Source organism: Pristiophorus japonicus, chromosome 5 (assembly GCF_044704955.1).
Source record: "Pristiophorus japonicus isolate sPriJap1 chromosome 5, sPriJap1.hap1, whole genome shotgun sequence".
In the NCBI taxonomy this organism is placed as follows: domain Eukaryota; kingdom Metazoa; phylum Chordata; class Chondrichthyes; family Pristiophoridae; genus Pristiophorus; species Pristiophorus japonicus.
In genome coordinates this window covers 228271402-228288917 of record NC_091981.1, presented here as the reverse complement: position 1 = coordinate 228288917, position 17516 = coordinate 228271402, and the positions used below count along the sequence as shown (strand labels likewise).

The 17516-nt window shown below is 46.2% G+C and overlaps 1 protein-coding gene across 1 annotated transcript in view; it reads left to right on the top strand.

The window, feature by feature from the left end:
• The first annotated feature begins 13509 nt into the window (after positions 1-13509).
• Positions 13510-17516, top strand: part of LOC139264149 (alpha-2,8-sialyltransferase 8F-like) — an 86352-nt gene continuing 82345 nt past the window's right edge. Inside the window, exon 1 of the mRNA XM_070880235.1 lies at positions 13510-13607. Coding sequence (XP_070736336.1) covers positions 13510-13607 — 98 coding nt within the window. The remainder of the gene's footprint in view (positions 13608-17516) is intronic.

Here is a 17516-nt window from a genome sequence, read left to right as displayed (position 1 = left end):
CCTGGTGTAGGTATGCAGCTTCACCGTGACCGGGACCAGATTGGGTCGTGCAGCTGAGTTAATCCACAGTTTATCAAAAGTTCTCCGACTCATCAACGACGGACGCGAGCCCGTGTCCACTTCCATACTCACAGGGACTGCGTTGATTTTTACTTCCCTTATCACTAGGGTCGAATCGTCGGTGCACGTATACAGTCCAAGCACCTCATCTTCTTCTACCTGCTCCTCGTTGAACAGTGGATCATCCCCCATCTCCTCAGCCACACGGTGAGTCTGATTTCTTTTACACATACGCTGAAGGTGGCCTTTCGTGTGGCAGGTATTGCACGTGTACTCTGCAAACCTGCACTGGTGAGCCCCATGGCTTCCTCCACAACGCCAGCATGGTGCTACTTGATTGGCCCCCCTCAGCGGACTCTGAGTTCCAGGATCCCGAGGTCCGTGCTCTCTGCCCCGGGCAGAGCCACGTTCTGCAGTTTTGTCCGTGGTGGGCGCTATCCTGTGGACAGTACCTGCCGGGTTCGAGACTGTGTGGATTATTTGCTTGGTGCTGCAAGTCGAGGTCATATTTGCCCGGCTGATGGTGATGGCCTTTGTCAGAGTGACTGTGGGTTCCATGGCTAGCAACTTGTGAAGGAGGCCCTCGTGGCCAATCCCCATAACGAAAATGTCCCGCAAAGCCTCGTCAAGGTGTGCGCCAAAATCACACGGCGCCGCGAGTCTCCTGAGGTCCGCAGCATATTTGGTGACATCCTGGCCCTCGGATCTGCAGTGATGGTAAAATTTGTATCTGGCCTTGAGGATGCTCTCCTTCGGTTTCAACTGGTCACGAATGAGTTCAGTCAGCTCCTCGTATGAGTTGTTCCTGGCGCTCCCAGGTGCCAGCAAATCCCTGACGAGACAGTAAACCTCATCTCCACAACTGGAGAGCAATATCGCCTTACGCTTCTCTCTCATTGCGTATGTGTCCTCCGTCAGGTCGTTTGCTGTGAAGTAGTACTCGAGCCTTTCCGTAAAGGCCTCCCAATCATTGCCCATGGTAAAATCCTTTAGCGAGCCCAGAGTAGTCATGGTTGCGTGGAGTTCGTCCACTTCCTCGTTGCCAATGTGGTGTATGTAGCACACAAATCACTGACTCCACACGGTCTGGTGTAAGTCTAACTGCTGTGACCTTCGTCCTTTATTGTTTAGCTCCAGAGTGCCTCTCGGGTGTGGTGGTCAGCCTTATATAGCACCTGTTGCAGGTACTACCAGGGTTTCCCACCACAGCGCCCTCTGTGGTGTGGCATAGTGCTTATATTGCATTTAAGGTACAGGGACGATACACACATCATTACATAACAATGCCCGCATAGTACCGGGAGGAATTTATGCAGCTAGCTCACGGGGGTCTGGGAGTTGGACATCCAGGGCCAGAAGAGAAGGAGGTGGGTTGGTGGCCTCATATCAGGGAAGAGGTGAAGGAATATTGCAGTAATTGCCTAGTGTGCACTGCAAATAATTCAGAAGCCCCATCGTAGAAAAGCACCATTGAGACACAGTAGGAGGGTAGAGAGACCATGGCGATCTATACAAATAGATTTCATCGAGCAACTGCCCACCACAAAAGCAGGCAACAAGTATTGTCTGGTGTTGGTAGACGTTTTCTCCAAGTGGGTTGAGGCCTTCCCTTGTCGAACAGCCACTGCATTAAATACAGCTAAGATCCTAGTCAGGGACGTGTTCTGCCGATAGGGACTGCACCAGATAGTGGAATAAGATCAGGGGTGCCATTTCACAGGACAAGCCATACAGTCCACCCTGAAACTTTTAGGGATGCAGGGGAAATGGCATGTAGCCCACAACCCCCAATCATCGGGTATAGTGGAAAGCATGAACTGGACCTTAAAAGAAAGGCTTAGGAAGGAGATAGATGTTGGGGTAAAAAGAAGACTTCTCTTCTTCAAGGTGGATCCCCTGAAATAAGGGATTGACACCCGCCCGTATAACAACCACGGAATCACTCAGATGAAACCTCGGTTCAACCGATCTTTTTTCAAGCAGATGCAGGGGAAGAGTTCTGATGAATCTTTGAAATACAAGGGTTTCCATATGCACAGTTATACAGTTTTTCGAAGTGTGCGACCCTCCTACAAAACTTCTATGACCATCGATTGACCTACAGTATATCAGCAGAGCTTCATTGATTTGTAGACCCTTATCATACTGGCTGCTGAGTGGTTTCCCAACCTGTCCATCTCCCATCACATGTCAACTTGCTGGAATGTGTTGTCCTACAGTATCAATTTTGCCTCAGTTCCTTATGACGTGTTGGATAACCTTGTTTCCCAGGGTTTGCTGTGCACCTGGTTTCTTATTCGCCAATTCCCAAGAGCTCCAGCCAAAACTATCTTGTTCCGATGAGTGCAGCTGCTGCTACAATCTATGTTTCAGACAGCTTACTCCCTACTGTCCTTGGTGTTGTTCTGCACTGAATATGTAAGTTTCCATTTTCTATCAGACTGTTTGATTGTTCATTTACTATCAAGTTTGCTTCTTAGTCTTTCTCCAAAATCCCATTTGCAAGCGAGTTTTATAAGCGAGCTTTACATACATAAGTGAGTTTTACATATAGGCGATATTTTACAATCCCTACCTTGAGGTGAAGGACCTCCCAACTCCTCACAACCTCCTAATACTGATAAGCCCTTTAATCTGGATAATTTTATGTGTCAGATCAATTCACTACCTTCCGTATCCACTTCAATGACCATCTGTCTGTCTACTTCCACTTTGGTACCCCTTTCCTGTTTTCTCTCCATACCCCTTGATTCCTTTAGCCGTAAGGGCCATATCTAACTCCCTCTTGAATATATCCAATGAACTGGCATCAACAACTCCCTGCGGCAGGGAATTCCACAGGTTAACAACTCTCTGAGTGAGGAAGTTTCTCCTCATCTCGGTCCTAAATGGCCTACCCCTTATCCTAAGATTGTGTCCCCTGGTTCTGGACTTTCCCAACATTGGGAACATTCTTCCTGCATCTAACCTGTCCAGTCCTGTCAGAATCTTATACATTTCTATGAGATCCCCTCTCATCCTTCTAAACTCCAATGTATAAAGGCCCAGTTGATCCAGTCTCTCCTCATATGTCAGTCCAGCCATCCCTGGAATCAGTCTGGTGAACTTTCGCTGCACTCCCACAATAGCAAGAATGTCCTTCCCCAGATTAGGAGACCAAAACTGAACACAATATTCCAGGTGAGGTCTCACCAAGGCCCTGTACAACTGCAGTAAGACCTCCCTGCTCCTCCACTCAAATCCCCTTGCTATGAAGGCCAACATACCATTTGCCTTCTTCATCGCCTGCTGTACTGCATGCCAACTTTCAATGACTGATGTACCATGATACCCAGGTCTCAGTACACCTCCCCTTTTCCTAAGCTGGCGCCATTCAGATAATATTCTGCCTGCGTGTTTTTGCCCCCAAAGTGGATAACCTTACATTTATCCACATTATATTGCATCTGCCATGCATTTGCCCACTCACCTAACCTGTCCAATTCACCCTGCAGCCTCTTAGCGTCCTCCTCACAGCTCACACCACCACCCAGCTTAGTGTCATCTGCAAACTTGGAGATATTACACTCAATTCCTTCATCGAAATCATTGATGTATGTTGTAAAGAGCTGGGGTCCCAGCACTGAGCCCTGCGGCACTCCACTAGTCACTGCCTGCCATTCTGAAAAGAACCCGTTTATCCAGACTCTCTGCTTCCTGTCTGCCAACCAGTCCTCTATCCATGTCAGTACATTACCCCCAATACCATGTACTTTGATTTTGCACAACAATCTCTTATGTGGGACCTTGTCAAAAGCCTTTTGAAAGTCCAAATACACCACATCCACTGGTTCTCCCTTGTCCCACTCTACTAGTTACATCCTCAATAAATTCTAGAAAATTTGTCAAGCATGATTTCCCTTTCATAAATCCATGCTGACTTGGACCGACCCTGTCACTGCTTTCCAAATGCGCTGCTATTTCATCTTTAATAATTGATTCCAACATTTTCCCCACTACTAATGCCAGGCTAACCGGTCTATTATTATCAGTTTCTCTCTCCCTCCTTTCTTAAAAGTGGTGTTACGTTAGCTACTCTCCAGTTCATCGGAACTGATCCAGAGTCGATAGACTGTTGGAAAATGATCACCAATGCATCCACCATTTCGAGGGCTACTTCCTTAAGTACTCTGGGATGCAGACTATCAGGCCCCAGGGATTTATCGGCCTTCAATCCCATCAATTTCCCTAACACAATTTCCTGACTAATAAGGATTTTCTTCAGTTCCTCCTTCTCACTAGACCTTCGGTCCCCGAGTATTTCCGTAAGGTTATTTGGGTCTTCCTTCATGAAGACAGAACCATAGTATTTGTTCAATTGGTCTGCCATTTCTTTGTTCCCCATTATAAATTCACCCGATTCTGACTGCAAGTGACCTACGTTTGTCTTCACTAATCTTTTTTTCTTCAAGCTTTTGCAGTCAGTTTTTATGTTCCCAGCAAGCTTCCTCTCATACTCTATTTTCCCCCTCCTAATTAAATCCTTTGTCCTCCTCTGCTGAATTCTAAATTTCTCCCAGTCCACAGTGCTCCCAGTGCTGCTTTATCTGGCCAATGTATATGCCTCTTCCTTGGATTTAACACTATCCTTAATTTCCCTTGTTAGCCACAGTTAAGCCACCTTCCCCCTTTTATTTTTACTCCAGACCGGGATGTACAATTGTTGAAGTTCATCCATGTGATCTTTAACTGTTTGCCATTGCCTATCCACCATCAACCCTTTACGTATCATTCACCAGTCAATTCACGACTCATACTATCGAAGTTACCTTTCCCTTAGCTTCCTAATATGGGAGGTGGGTAAACGTGTTCAACAAGAAATCAACCTGAATAGAAACGATGAAAGTTGTGGTCATTTAAACAACTGGGTGGAGAACGCGCTGAACGTTTGTCCTTTTCAGTTGTCAAACTGCCGCTGTTTCAGGAGGCGATTGAAGAGAATTGAGTGAAGTTGAGTGTATATTTGTGACTGAAAATTACAACCACAGTCCATGTGTGACGGTTCCTTTCTGTGGATTTTTGAAGGATCAGCATGAAATTGAAAACATTGCACTTCCTTGGAACACTCGTTTTATTATTTTGTGTCTGTTTCATCTTCTGGATAAGTAGAGTTAAGCCAAATTATTTCAGGTATGTTTTATTTTCTGTGGGGAAAGAGGAGTAATTTGAAACTAAAATCTAATACTAAGATATTACAATGAAACTGTTACATAGAAATCTATAGAAGTTATAACACAGAAATAAATTGTTCAGTTTAACCGGTCTGTGTCGGCATTTCCCCTACATGTGTGCAAATTGTTCTAATGATCTTTACCCACTCTGTTCCCATGTTCCTTCAACCCTTTCAATTCACCCTCTCGAAAGCTTCAATATGCTTCCTGTAGTGTGGAACCCAATACTTCATACAGTAATTTGAGGTCTTATTAAGGTTTTATATTGCCTCTTCACTCCGTCTTGGATTTTATATTCTATATCTTGAGATAAAACCTAGAATTTTTTCTTGAAATGGCCTTTTGAACCTCAGGGGCTGCCTTTAATGTTCCGTGAACTTGTAAACCACCCCCCGGCTCCAACCCAAGTCCTTCTGCTCCTCCACAGCACCGACCCGAACTCCATTCGGAGTATAATTACTGCTGTTATTCATTTACCAAAATGCATCATCTCACACTTACTGACATTGAACTCCATTTGCTACTGTTCAACTCATTGCCCATCTCACCAATATCCCGTTGCAGTTTCCTTTGGTCTTCTGAACAATGAACTATACCGATTTGGTATCACTTTCTGGTGGTTGAAAACGTTTGCTGGAAAACATTTCACAATAAGCCAAAGGTGGCCGATGGAAATGGCTACTGCCAGTGTGACAAGTATAAAGTTACTTGTGAAATGTTACATTGTTTGTTTACTTTTTATATATTTGGTTGGGCAGTTAAAATTCTTCCATTTGAGTCTCCGAGAGAGCATGCAAAAACAAGAATGGCAGAGAAAGGGTTAACTTAAATGTAGGAAGACCTGCATCAACATTCAAATCAGATGGGAGTGTGTTCAGAACAATGGTAGCATTCAGATCGAAGAAGGTATTTCATAAAGTAAAAATAAATCTATTACGTCAGAACTTGCTTCTGCGAAGCCAATTTATTAATCACAATTTTCATCTCGACGTTAGAACATTTCGAAATATAATGCAGAATGTCTCCATCACAAACTAAGATTCAAATAAAGTGCCTCAGGGTTTTGGCCGGTGCTTTCAGTGTATGGTTTGTCTGTACCAGAATTGTGCTTGCTGTACTCAGTGTCTGATCTCTGCCCACCTTATCTGATTACATTTGCCTGATTTGCGCCTGGTTGTACAACCAATCCACCTGCTGTCTCAGGTGGGGAAAATATTAGCGCAAATTCGACTTATTTGCTGAAATACTCTCCGATGCTTTAAAATAAAACGCGATTTCCGGTCACACGAACACAGATAATTGACGATCCGGAAACGGAACAATTATTGCAGATCTGCAACTATAATTTGAGAAGAGATTAAAATCCAGATTTCTGAAAGTCGGGCAGTTTTCTGGCAGACAGGGCAGGAGGTGGACAGCGGGTGGGGATGCATGAGGCTGGATCCTACCCATTTTTGCACCCGTTCTATATCTACCTTCATTTCGAGTGGGCAGAGGAAGCGGCCACCCTAAAATGGGCAGGCATGCTTGAATGAGGTGCTAATAATATGGGGACCTTGTGTCTTATTTTCATTCATCACCACCTCATTTATGCTGAGCACCAATCATGCCCGTGCAAAATGGGCATGCAGCATTACTACGCACTACACTAGAGCTGGAAGTGGACTTAAAAGCCCCACGGGCTAATTTACAAGGATTCATAGAAAGCTTATTTCTCAACTATTTTTGATTTTTGACAACGGCTTTATCATGTACTGTGGGCCGCCCATTCTTTCCCTCTCTAACTTCTGTTTCAATGAATTTCCTATTGAAATGCTCCTGCATCTGTGTTTCTTGGAGAAGAAGAAGGGGAACATTGGAGTGAAATCTGGTTTGCCTGTTTACACAGAAGGTGCCTGGCATCCACCTCTCATTACCCAAAGCAAGAATATATAGATCGAGATGCTCCTACCTCTAGTTGACCTGCAAAAGTCCTTGCAGACACTGCATTCAAAATAAGGAGTTATGCCACTTGTGCTTCAAATCGACAAATATTTCAGTTCCACAATAGGCATTGTACTTCTAGTGACTAAAGTTCATAAACATACTATATTTTTAAGCAGTAGGGCAATTAGGGATGGGCAATAAATGCTGTCAATGCCCACGCCCAATAAAAAAAGGAGGGTCATTCTTTACAGGCACTGGAGGTACTCGTCGATCTGCTGTGCATTGGTGCATAGTTCGTCACAGAACATTTGTTTGCGACAGGAACATAGGAACAGGAGTCGGCCATTCAACTCCTTGAGCCTATTCCATCATTCAATCAGATCATGGCTGATCTGTACCTCAACAAAATTGCCCACCTTTGATCCATATCCCTTGATATCCTTACTCAACAAACATCTATCAATTGCCTTTCTGAGGGAGAGAGTTCCAGATTCCACAACCCTTTGTGTGAACAAAAATGTACTCCTAAATGGCCTCGCTCTAATTTTAAGATTATGACCTCTTGTTCCGGAATCCCCCATCAAAGGAAATAGTTTCCCTGTATCTACCCTATTGAATCCCTTCATCATTTTAAACACCTTGATTAGATCACCCTCAACCTCCTAAACTGAAGGGAACACAAGTCAAGTTTATGTAAGCTGTCCTCATAATGTAACCATTTATGCCCAGGGTGACGAGCACAATTTCCGTCGTTGATTTAACTTGATATCCTGGTACTTTGTGTGGATCACACACAGCAAATATTATTTGGACATACTGGAATAGAAATTATATTTGTATTTCACCTGTTTTCTAGACTTAAAAATGGCAGAATGTATTCTAATTTCTGGGTGCAAAGAGCTGCATTAATATGTGCCAGCAGCATGGCCACTGCCATATTGATCCTCACTGCTTTTTGGCATCCCTGGCGACTGCCTGAAATCAGCGTTGGATTAATTTAAATATGTAAAACATTATTTCATTTTTAATTATGCAAAGAATGTTCCTGTTTCAGGACTGTTCTGCAAAATGCATGAAAAACTAAGTGGAGCATGCACTGTGCAAGCTCCCAGGCTGTAAGAAGCAGTGCCTAAGAGAATTAGTATAGCACACTGGATGGATGGAATTCTTCCACTGGCCAGATGCAGCCCACAGGTTATATCTTTGACCTCCCTGCTTTAAGCCCTGGTATCATTCGAGTGAAACTGCGCTGTACACCCTCGAAGTATCGATTATCCTTGCCTTTAATGTTCATGAACTTATAACCCCCTCACCCCACCCCCGCCCCCCAACCCAAGTCCTTCTGCTTCTCCACAGCACTGACCCGACCTCCATTCGGAGTATAATTCCTGCTGTTATTTATTGACCAACATGCATCATCTCACACTTACTGACATTGCAATCCATTTGCTATTGTTCAGCTCATTGCCCATCCCACCAATATCCCGTTGCAGTTTCCTTTGGTCTTCTAAAGAATGAACTATACCGATTTGGTATCACTTTCTGGTGGTTGAAAACGTTTGCTGGAAAACATTTCGCAATAAGCCAAAGGTGGCCGAGGGAAATGGGAACGGCCAGTGTGACAAGTGTAACGTTAGTTGTGAAATGTGTTTACTTTTCAATGTAGTTAATTGGGCAGTTAAAATTCTTCCATTTAAGTCTCCGAGAGAGCATGCAAAAACAAGAGAAAGGGTTCACTTTAAGGAGGAAAATGTAGGAAAACCTGTATCAATATTGGCATAAGGTGGGGGAGGGCGGGGAGGGTTGTGTGGTGGTGTTCAGAACAATTTAGATAATAGGAAGTATTTTCCTAATAGTAGATTGAAATCTATAACCTCAGATGTATTAAATAAAGTTGTCTCTGCCAAGCAACTCTATTATGATAGTGACTCAATCGAACATTTGGAAATCTCCATCACAGGGTTTTGGCCGGTGCTTTCAATGGATAGTTTGTCTGCACCAGAATTGTGCTTGCTGCACTAGGTGTCTGATCTCTGCCCACCTTATCTAATTACATTTGCCTGATTTGCGTCTGGTTGTACAACCAATCCACCTGTTGTCTCAGGTGAGGAAAATATTAGCGCAAATTCGACTTATTTGCTGCAATACTCTCCGATGCTTTAAAATAAAACGCGATTTCAGGTTATACGTACACAGATAATTGACGAACCGGAAACTGAACAATTATTGCAGATCTGCAACTGTAATTTGAGAAGAGATTAAAATCCAGATTTCTGAAAGTCGGACAGTTTTCTGGCAGACAGGGCAGGAGGTGGACAGGGAGTGGGGATGCATGAGGCTGGATCCTACACATTTTTGCACCCGTCCTATATCTACCTTTATTTCGAGTGGGCAGAAGAAGCTGCCATCCTAAAATTGGGTAAGGGGTGGTTTTCAGGGGGTCAACTTTCCCTTCAGACCTTATATGAGCGGTTTCGAATCGCTCCCACACCCTTGGTTTTAGACTCTGGAATTATGAAGGGACTGTGACAGACTTGGACAGACAATCAATTTCAAGGTAGGAAGCAGGTATGGCTTTATTGTGTTTAAAAAGAAGTAAAAGGCACACCTTTAATAACACACACAGAATAGTGATACCAATACACACTGAGGGGTACAACACATTGAATGAATTGTCAAAATACAGCCTGTGGGGAAAAGAATACAACTTAAACTCTAAATGGGTAAAGAGGAGAATGCAGATACATTTACACAAGTTATCCCAGCCTCCCCCTCCCAATTCCCCTAACTAAGTTATAGCTCTTGGGGTTCAGGGGCTATGCTCACCAATCCCTTTTGACAGTTGCCGGTGAATCGTGGTTTTGGGGTTCGCTGCACTTTGCCTTCTGGGCCCGTCGTACCCCGGATGGAGGAGAGGACTTCGGACTGTGTAGTCTTCGGTTGGGGTGAGTTCGGCTGATGCGGTAAGACGTGTTTTGGATGTATGGGGTAAGTACCCACTTTCTTTGGTTAGGAATAGTTTTAGTAAGTCCTTTTAGGTAATTTCTCACCTGTTGGTCATTCAGAAGTAGATTGTAGAGTGGAAATAAATGTCGATTCTTCGGTTTTTGCTGAGTTGGTTTCGGTTGGTCGTTTCGCTAATTGTGGTGGCCCGGGTTGTCAATTTGGTTGCTGACAACCTTCCGTTTCATGGGCCTCTTGCTGTCGGCGAGCTCGGTTGATCCTTGATGGTTTCTTGTAGTTTTCTCCACTACTCCATTTCTTCACTCCCTACCTCCTGCTGCTTTTTTTCCCTTGTAAAACTGGGAATAGATTCACCCCAAAAAGGCTTCCTTATCTCCCACCAAATCTGGCCCAGCTCTTTGTTTCAAGGGAGCTGCTCATTAGTTTTGAGCTCACTTCATTGTCAGAATTTGGCGGGCTCATTCAGCAGTAATTTGATTATGATGTAGTCATGTGGAAATCACCGGTTGGCATTGGTGGCAGTGTTTAAACTCCTGAGCCATTTGGCTGGCCCCATGATTTCTGTAGGCCTATTTGCACATGCGTGCCAATAATGGTCTCCGGTGATTAGCCTGATAGCTCTTGATGCGTTTATGTCCCAGGCAGCGAATTTTTATGCCTCACATATCGAGTTTGTTACTTATTGATTGACTCATTCTTCCAGGCAAATTCAATTAGCTCCAATACCCAATTCCTGAGTGAAGTCCCACCCTCTGTTCTGGCAGTCTGTTCCAACATGTTCCTTTAGAGATCTTAAACTTGTAAAGCTCTTAGGTATCTTCCTCAGGATTTTTCCTAGGATACCAAAATGTTCATTGAGTTCCAAATTAAATTCCCTTTCCTATGAGTCCAAACACTGGGAGGGACGGGGTGGGTGGTGGGGGGGGGTGGTGAGGGTCTCCATGAATGTATCTCCTTTTATCCCCTGCAGACCTCATCTGTCCTTTAAGCTCATTTGTGTCCCGAAGTTTTTCCTTCCATTTTCAAAGTCCAAAAAGGGATTCTTCTCCTCTGCAGGAGAAAGGTACAAGGAACCTTTGCGAAATATTGGTAAATTCTACAGCAGGCATGCTTGAATTAGGTGATAATGATTTGGGGACCATTTGTCCTATTTTCTTTCATTACCACCTCATTTATGCTGAACACTAATCATGCCCATGCAAAATGGGCATGCAGCATTACTAGGCACTACACAAGAGCTGGAAGTGGATTAGCCCCACCAGCTAATTTACAAGGATTCACAGTTAGCTTATTTCTCAGCTGGTTTTGATTTTTGACAACGGCTTTATCATATACTGTGGGCCGCCCATTCTTTCCCTCTCCAACTTCTGTTTCAATGAATTTCCTATTGAAATGCTCCTGCATCTGTGTTTCTTGGAGAAGAAGAGGAGGAACATTGGAGTGAAATCTGGTTTGCCTGTTAACACAGAAGGTGCCTGGCATCCACCTCTCACTACCCAAAGCAAGAATAGAAAGCTCGAGTGCTCCTACCTCTAGTTGACCTGCAAAAGACCTTGCAGACACTGCATTCAAAATAAGGAGTTATGCCACTTGTGCTTCAAATCGACAAATATTTCAGTTCCACAATAGGCATTGTATTTCTAGTGACTAAAGTTCATAAACATACTACATTTTTAAGCAGTAGGGCAATTTTAGGAATGGGCGATAAATGCTGGCCTTGCCAGCGATGCCCACGCCCAATAAAAAAAGGAGAGTCATTCTTGACAGGCACTGGAGGCACTCGTCGATCTGCTGTGCATTGGTGCATAGTTCGTCACAGACAAATTGTTTGCTATAGGAACGTAGGAACAGGAGTCCGCCATTCAGCCCCTTGAGCCTATTCCATCATTCAATCAGATCATGGCTGATCTGTACCTCAACAAAATTACCCACCTTTGATCCATATCCCTTGATATCCTTACCCAACAAACATCTATCAATTGCCTTTCTGAGGGAGAGAGTTCCAGATTCCACAACCCTTTGCAAGAACAAAAATGTACTCCTAAATGGCCTCGCTCTAATTTTAAAATTATGCCCTCTTGTTCCGGATTCCCCCACTAAAGGAAGCAGTTGCTCTGTATCTACCCTATTGAAACCCTTCATCATTTTAAACATCTTGATTAGATTACCCTCAACCTCCTAAACTCAAGGGAACACAAGTCAAGTTTATGTAACCTGCCTTCATAATGTAACCCTTTAAGCCCGGGGTGTGAAACACAATTTCCATGGTTGATTTAATTAGATATCTTTTCACTTGGTGTGGATCACACACAGCACATGTTATTTGGACAAACTGTGGTAAAAATTAGATATGTGTTTCACCTGTTTTCTAGATGTAAAACTGGCAGAATGTATTCTAATTTCTGGGTGCAAAGTGCTGCACCTAATATGTGCCGGCAGCTTGACCACTGCCATATTGATCCTCACTGCTTTTTGGCATCCCTGGTGACTGCCTGAAATCAGCATTGGATTAATTTAAATATGTAAAAAAAAAAATTATTTTTAAATATGCAAAGAATGTTCCTGTTCTGCAAAATGCATGAAAAACTAGGTGGAGCATGAACTGTGCAAGGTCCCTGGCTGTAAGAAGCAGTGCCTAAGAGTATTGGTATAACACACTGAAGGTCGCAGGTCATATGTTTGACCTTCCTGTTTTAACAGCTACTTGTGGGTAAATCGGTGTTGGAACAGTGGGAGGCATTCAAGGAGGCGATCCGAAAGGATCAGGCCAAACACGTGCCCTTAAAGAAAAAAGCTGGGAAAAATAATTCTAGAGGCCCCTGGATGTCAAGAGACTTACAGGGGAGGATTAAGAAAAAAAGGAATGCTTATTATACATATCAACAGCTAAATACTTTAGAATCTTTGGAGGAATATAGAAAAATAAGAGGTAAAAGTAAAAAAGATATTAGGAATGCTAAGAGAGAGCATGAGAAATTCTTGGTCAGTAAAACTAAGATGTTCTATAAATATATTAAGAGTAAGAGGGTAACTAAGGAAAGGCTAGGGCCTATTAGAGACCATGAGGGTAATCTTTGTGAGGAGGTGGAAGATGTTGGTAGGGTTCTTAATGAATACTTTGCATCTGTTTTCACAAATGAAAGAGGTAATGCAGATACTGCTATGGAGGAAGAGTGTGATATTCTGGATGAAATAAATATAGTGAGAGGAAGTATTAAGGGGATTAGCAGCTTTGAAAGTAGATAAGTCCCCAGGCCCGGATGAAATGCATTCCAGGTTGTTGAGCGAAGTAAAAGAGGAAATAGCAGAGGCCTTGACCATCATTTTCCAGTCCTCTTTGGATATGAGCATGGCGCCGGAGGATTGGAGGACTGCTAATGTAGTAGTACCCTTGGTTAAGAAGGGTAAAAGGAATAAGCCGAGTAATTACAGGCCTGTCAGCCTAACGTCAGTGGTGGTAAAATTATTGGAAAAAATCCTGAAAAACAGGATAAATCTGCATTTGGATAGGCAAGGATTAATTAGTGACAGTCAGCATGGATTTGTTAAGGGAAGATCGTGTTTGACGAACCTGATTGAATTTTTTGAGGAGGTAACCAAGAGGTTCGATGAGGATAATGCGTATGAAGTAGTATATATGGACTTTAGCAAGGCTTTTGATAAGGTCCCATATGGTAGACTGGTCATGAAGTTCATGGGATCCAGGGCAAAATGGCAAGTTGGATCCAAAATTGGCTTGGAGGTCGGAAGCAAAGGGTAATGATTAATGAATGTTTTTGTGACTGGAAGGATGTTTCCAGTTGGATTCCGCAGAGCTCAGTACTGGGTCCCTTGCTTTTTGTGGTATATATCGGTGATTTAATTTGAATATAGGAAGTATGATTGAGAAGTTTGCAGACGACACAAAAATTGGCTGTATGGTTGATAATGAAGAGGAAAGTCATGAGCTGCAGGAGGGTATCAATCTACTGGTCAGGTGGGCAGAGCAATGGCAAATGGAATTCAGAGAAGTGTGAGATGATGCACTTTGGGAGGGCTAATAAGGAAAGGGTATACACATTAAGTGGTAGGCCACTTAATAGTGTAGATGAACAAAGTGACCCTAGAGTGCTTGTTCACAGATCCCTGAAAGTAGCAGGCCAGGTGGATAAGGTGAATAAGAAGGCATACAGAATGCTTGTCTTTATTGGCTGAGGCTAGAACATAAGAGCAGGGAGGTTATGCTTAAATTGTATAATACTTTGGTTGGGCCACAGTTGGAGTACTGCGTGCAGTTCTGTCACCGTATTATAGGAATTTCGTGATTGTACTAGAACGGGTGTAGAGGCGATTTACTCAGATGCTGCCTGGAATGGAGAATGTTAGTTATGAGGACAGATTGGATAGGCTGGGTTTGTTCTCATTGGAACAGAGAAGGTTGAGAGGTAACCTCATCGAGGTGTACAAAATATTAAGGGGCCTGGATATAGTGGATAGTAAGGGTCTATTTCCATTGGTAGAGGAGGCTATTACGAGGGGGCATAGTTTTAAGGTGGTTGGTAGAAGGTTTACAGATGATTTGAGAGGGAGCTTCTTTACGCAGAGGGTTGTGGGAATCTGGAACTCGCTGCCTGGAAGAATGGTGGATGCAGAAACCCTCACCACTTTTAAGAGATGGTTGGATGGGCACTTAAAGTGCAGTAACCTGCAGGGTTACGGACCTAGAGCTGGTAATTGGGATTAGACTAGACGAACTTTTGTTGGTCGGTGCAGATATAACGGTAAGTACTGCAGGGAATAGAAAACGGTCAGGGTGATCTCCTGGACTAGTTTCGATCACCTGGATGGGTCGGAGAGGAATTTTCCCAGATTTTTTCTCCCTAAATTGGCCTGGGTTTTTATCTGGTTTTTACCTCTTCCAGGAGATCACAAGGCTCCAGTTGGGGTGGAGTGTTGATGTTTTTAGTATAAGGGGTGTTGCAGTGGAGTGGGGCAGACTGGTTGGGCTGGGTGCTCTTTGCCTTTCCGTTATTGTTCATGGGTTTGTATGTAACCTTTAGGGCTGCTGACGAAGGGCCATGCGGCTCTTTGTCGGCCGGTGCAGACACAATGGGCTGAAATGGCCTCCTTCAGCGCTGTAATTTTCTATGTTTCTATGGGCCCAAGTTTCCACATGATTTGCGCCTGATTTTTAGGAGCAACTGGTGGAGAACGGACTATTTTAGAAATCGCAATTCTCCACATGTTTTTTTCTGCAGTTCTAGTCAGGTAGAACAGTTCTAGTTTAGAACAGAATTTTTTCTTCAAAAGGGGGCGTGTCCGGCCACTGACGCCTGATTTGAAAGTTTCCACAGTGAAAATGTACTCCAAACTAAAGTAGAATGGCGCCAGTGAAGATTTTTGTAGAACTGAAAAAACCTGTTCTACACATTAAAAAATCAGGCGCAGGTTACAAATTAGGCGTCCAGAACGAGGTGGGGGGGGAAGGGAACTCATTAAATTCGACAATAAATCCTTATTTATACTTGTACAAATATTATACAAATAAATCCAACCTGAATAAACATTTATAAGCCAAGAAAAGATTAAATAAACCATCTTCCTACCTGTGTGAAAGTGCTTCAGCCAGGGAGAATTCTGCAGCTGTTCGTGCCGCTGAGAGAGAGAGAGAGGGAGAGAGGGTGAGAGAGGGTGGGAGAGGGTGAGAGAGGGTGGGAGAGGGTGGGAGAGGGTGGGAGAGGGTGAGAGAGGGTGAGAGAGGGTGGGGGGGAGAGGGTGGGGGGGAGAGGGTGGGGGGGAGAGGGTGGGGGGGAGAGGGTGGGGGGGAGAGGGTGGGGGGGAGAGGGTGGGGGAGAGGGTGGGGGGAGAGGGTGGGGGAGAGGGTGGGGGGGAGAGGGTGGGGGAGAGGGTGGGGGGAGAGGGTGGGGGAGAGGGTGGGGGGGAGAGGGTGGGGGAGAGGGTGGGGGGGAGAGGGTGGGGGGGAGAGGGTGGGGGGGAGAGGGTGGGGGGGAGAGGGTGGGGGAGAGGTTAGGGGGGAGAGGGTGGGGGGGAGGGGTGGGGGGGAGGGTGGGGGGGAGGGTGGGGGGGGAGAGGGTGGGGGGGGGAGAGGGTGGGGGAGAGGGTGGGGGGGAGGGTGGGGGGGAGAGGGTGGGGGGGAGGGTGGGGGGGAGAGGGTGGGGGGGAGGGTGGGGGAGAGGGCGTGGGAGAGGGGGTGGGTGAGGGGGTGGGGGGAGAGGGTGGGGGGGAGGGTGGGGGGGAGAGGGTGGGGGGGAGGGTGGGGGGGAGAGGGTGGGGGGGAGGGTGGGGGGGAGAGGGTGGGGGGGAGGGTGAGGGGGTGGGAGGGGGGGAGGGTGAGGGGGTGGGAGAGGGGGTGGGTGAGGGGGTGGGGGGGGTAGGTGAGGGGGTGGGTGAGGGGGTGGGTGAGGCGGTGGGAGAGGGGGTGGGAGAGGGGGTGGGTGAGGGTGGGTGAGGGGGTGGGAGAGGGGGTGGGAGGGGGTGGGTGAGGGGGTGGGGGTGGGAGAGGGGGTGGGAGAGGGGGTGGGTGAGAGGGGTGGGTGAGAGGGTGGGAGAGGGGGTGGGTGAGGGGGTGGGAGAGGGGGTGGGAGAGGGGGTGGGAGAGGGGGTGGGTGAGAGGGTGGGAGAGGGGGTGGGTGAGAGGGTGGGAGAGGGGGTGGGTGAGGGGGTGGGAGCGGGGGTGGGGGTGAGAGGGTGGGAGAGGGGGTGGGTGAGAGGGTGGGAGGGGGTGGGTGAGAGGGTGGGAGAGGGGTGAGAGGGTGGGAGAGGGGGTGGGTGAGAGGGTGGGAGAGGGGTGGGTGAGAGGGTGGGAGAGGGGGTGGGTGAGAGGGTGGGAGAGGGGGTGGGTGAGAGGGTGGGAGAGGGGGTGGGTGAGAGGGTGGGTGTGGAGGGTGGGAGAGGGGGTGGGTGAGGAGGGTGGGTGAGAGGGTGGGTGAGAGGGTGGGAGAGGGGGGGTGAGAGGGTGGGAGGAGGGGTGGGTGAGAGGGGGGGGGGGGGGGGAGAGGGGGGGTGGGTGGGAGGTGTGAGAGGGAGAAGAGGGGGTGAGGAAGAGGGGGTGAGAGGGAGGGAGAGGGTGGGAGAGGGGGTGAGAGGGAGGAGAGGGTGGGAGTGGGGGGTGAGGGAGAGGGGGGAGGTAGGGGGGGAGGGGTGGGGGGGGGGGTGGGAGAGGGGTGGGGTGTGGGGGGGAGGGGGGTGGGGGATGTGGGGGAGGCAGAGAAGAAGGGGGGGGGGGGGTGTGTGTGTATATAGAGTGTATGTGAGAGATAAATAAAGAGATAAATAAAAAGAGAAATAAAGAGATAAATAAAAAGAGAAATAAAGAGATAAATAAAAAGAGAAACTAAAAGAGAAAAATAGAAAAAG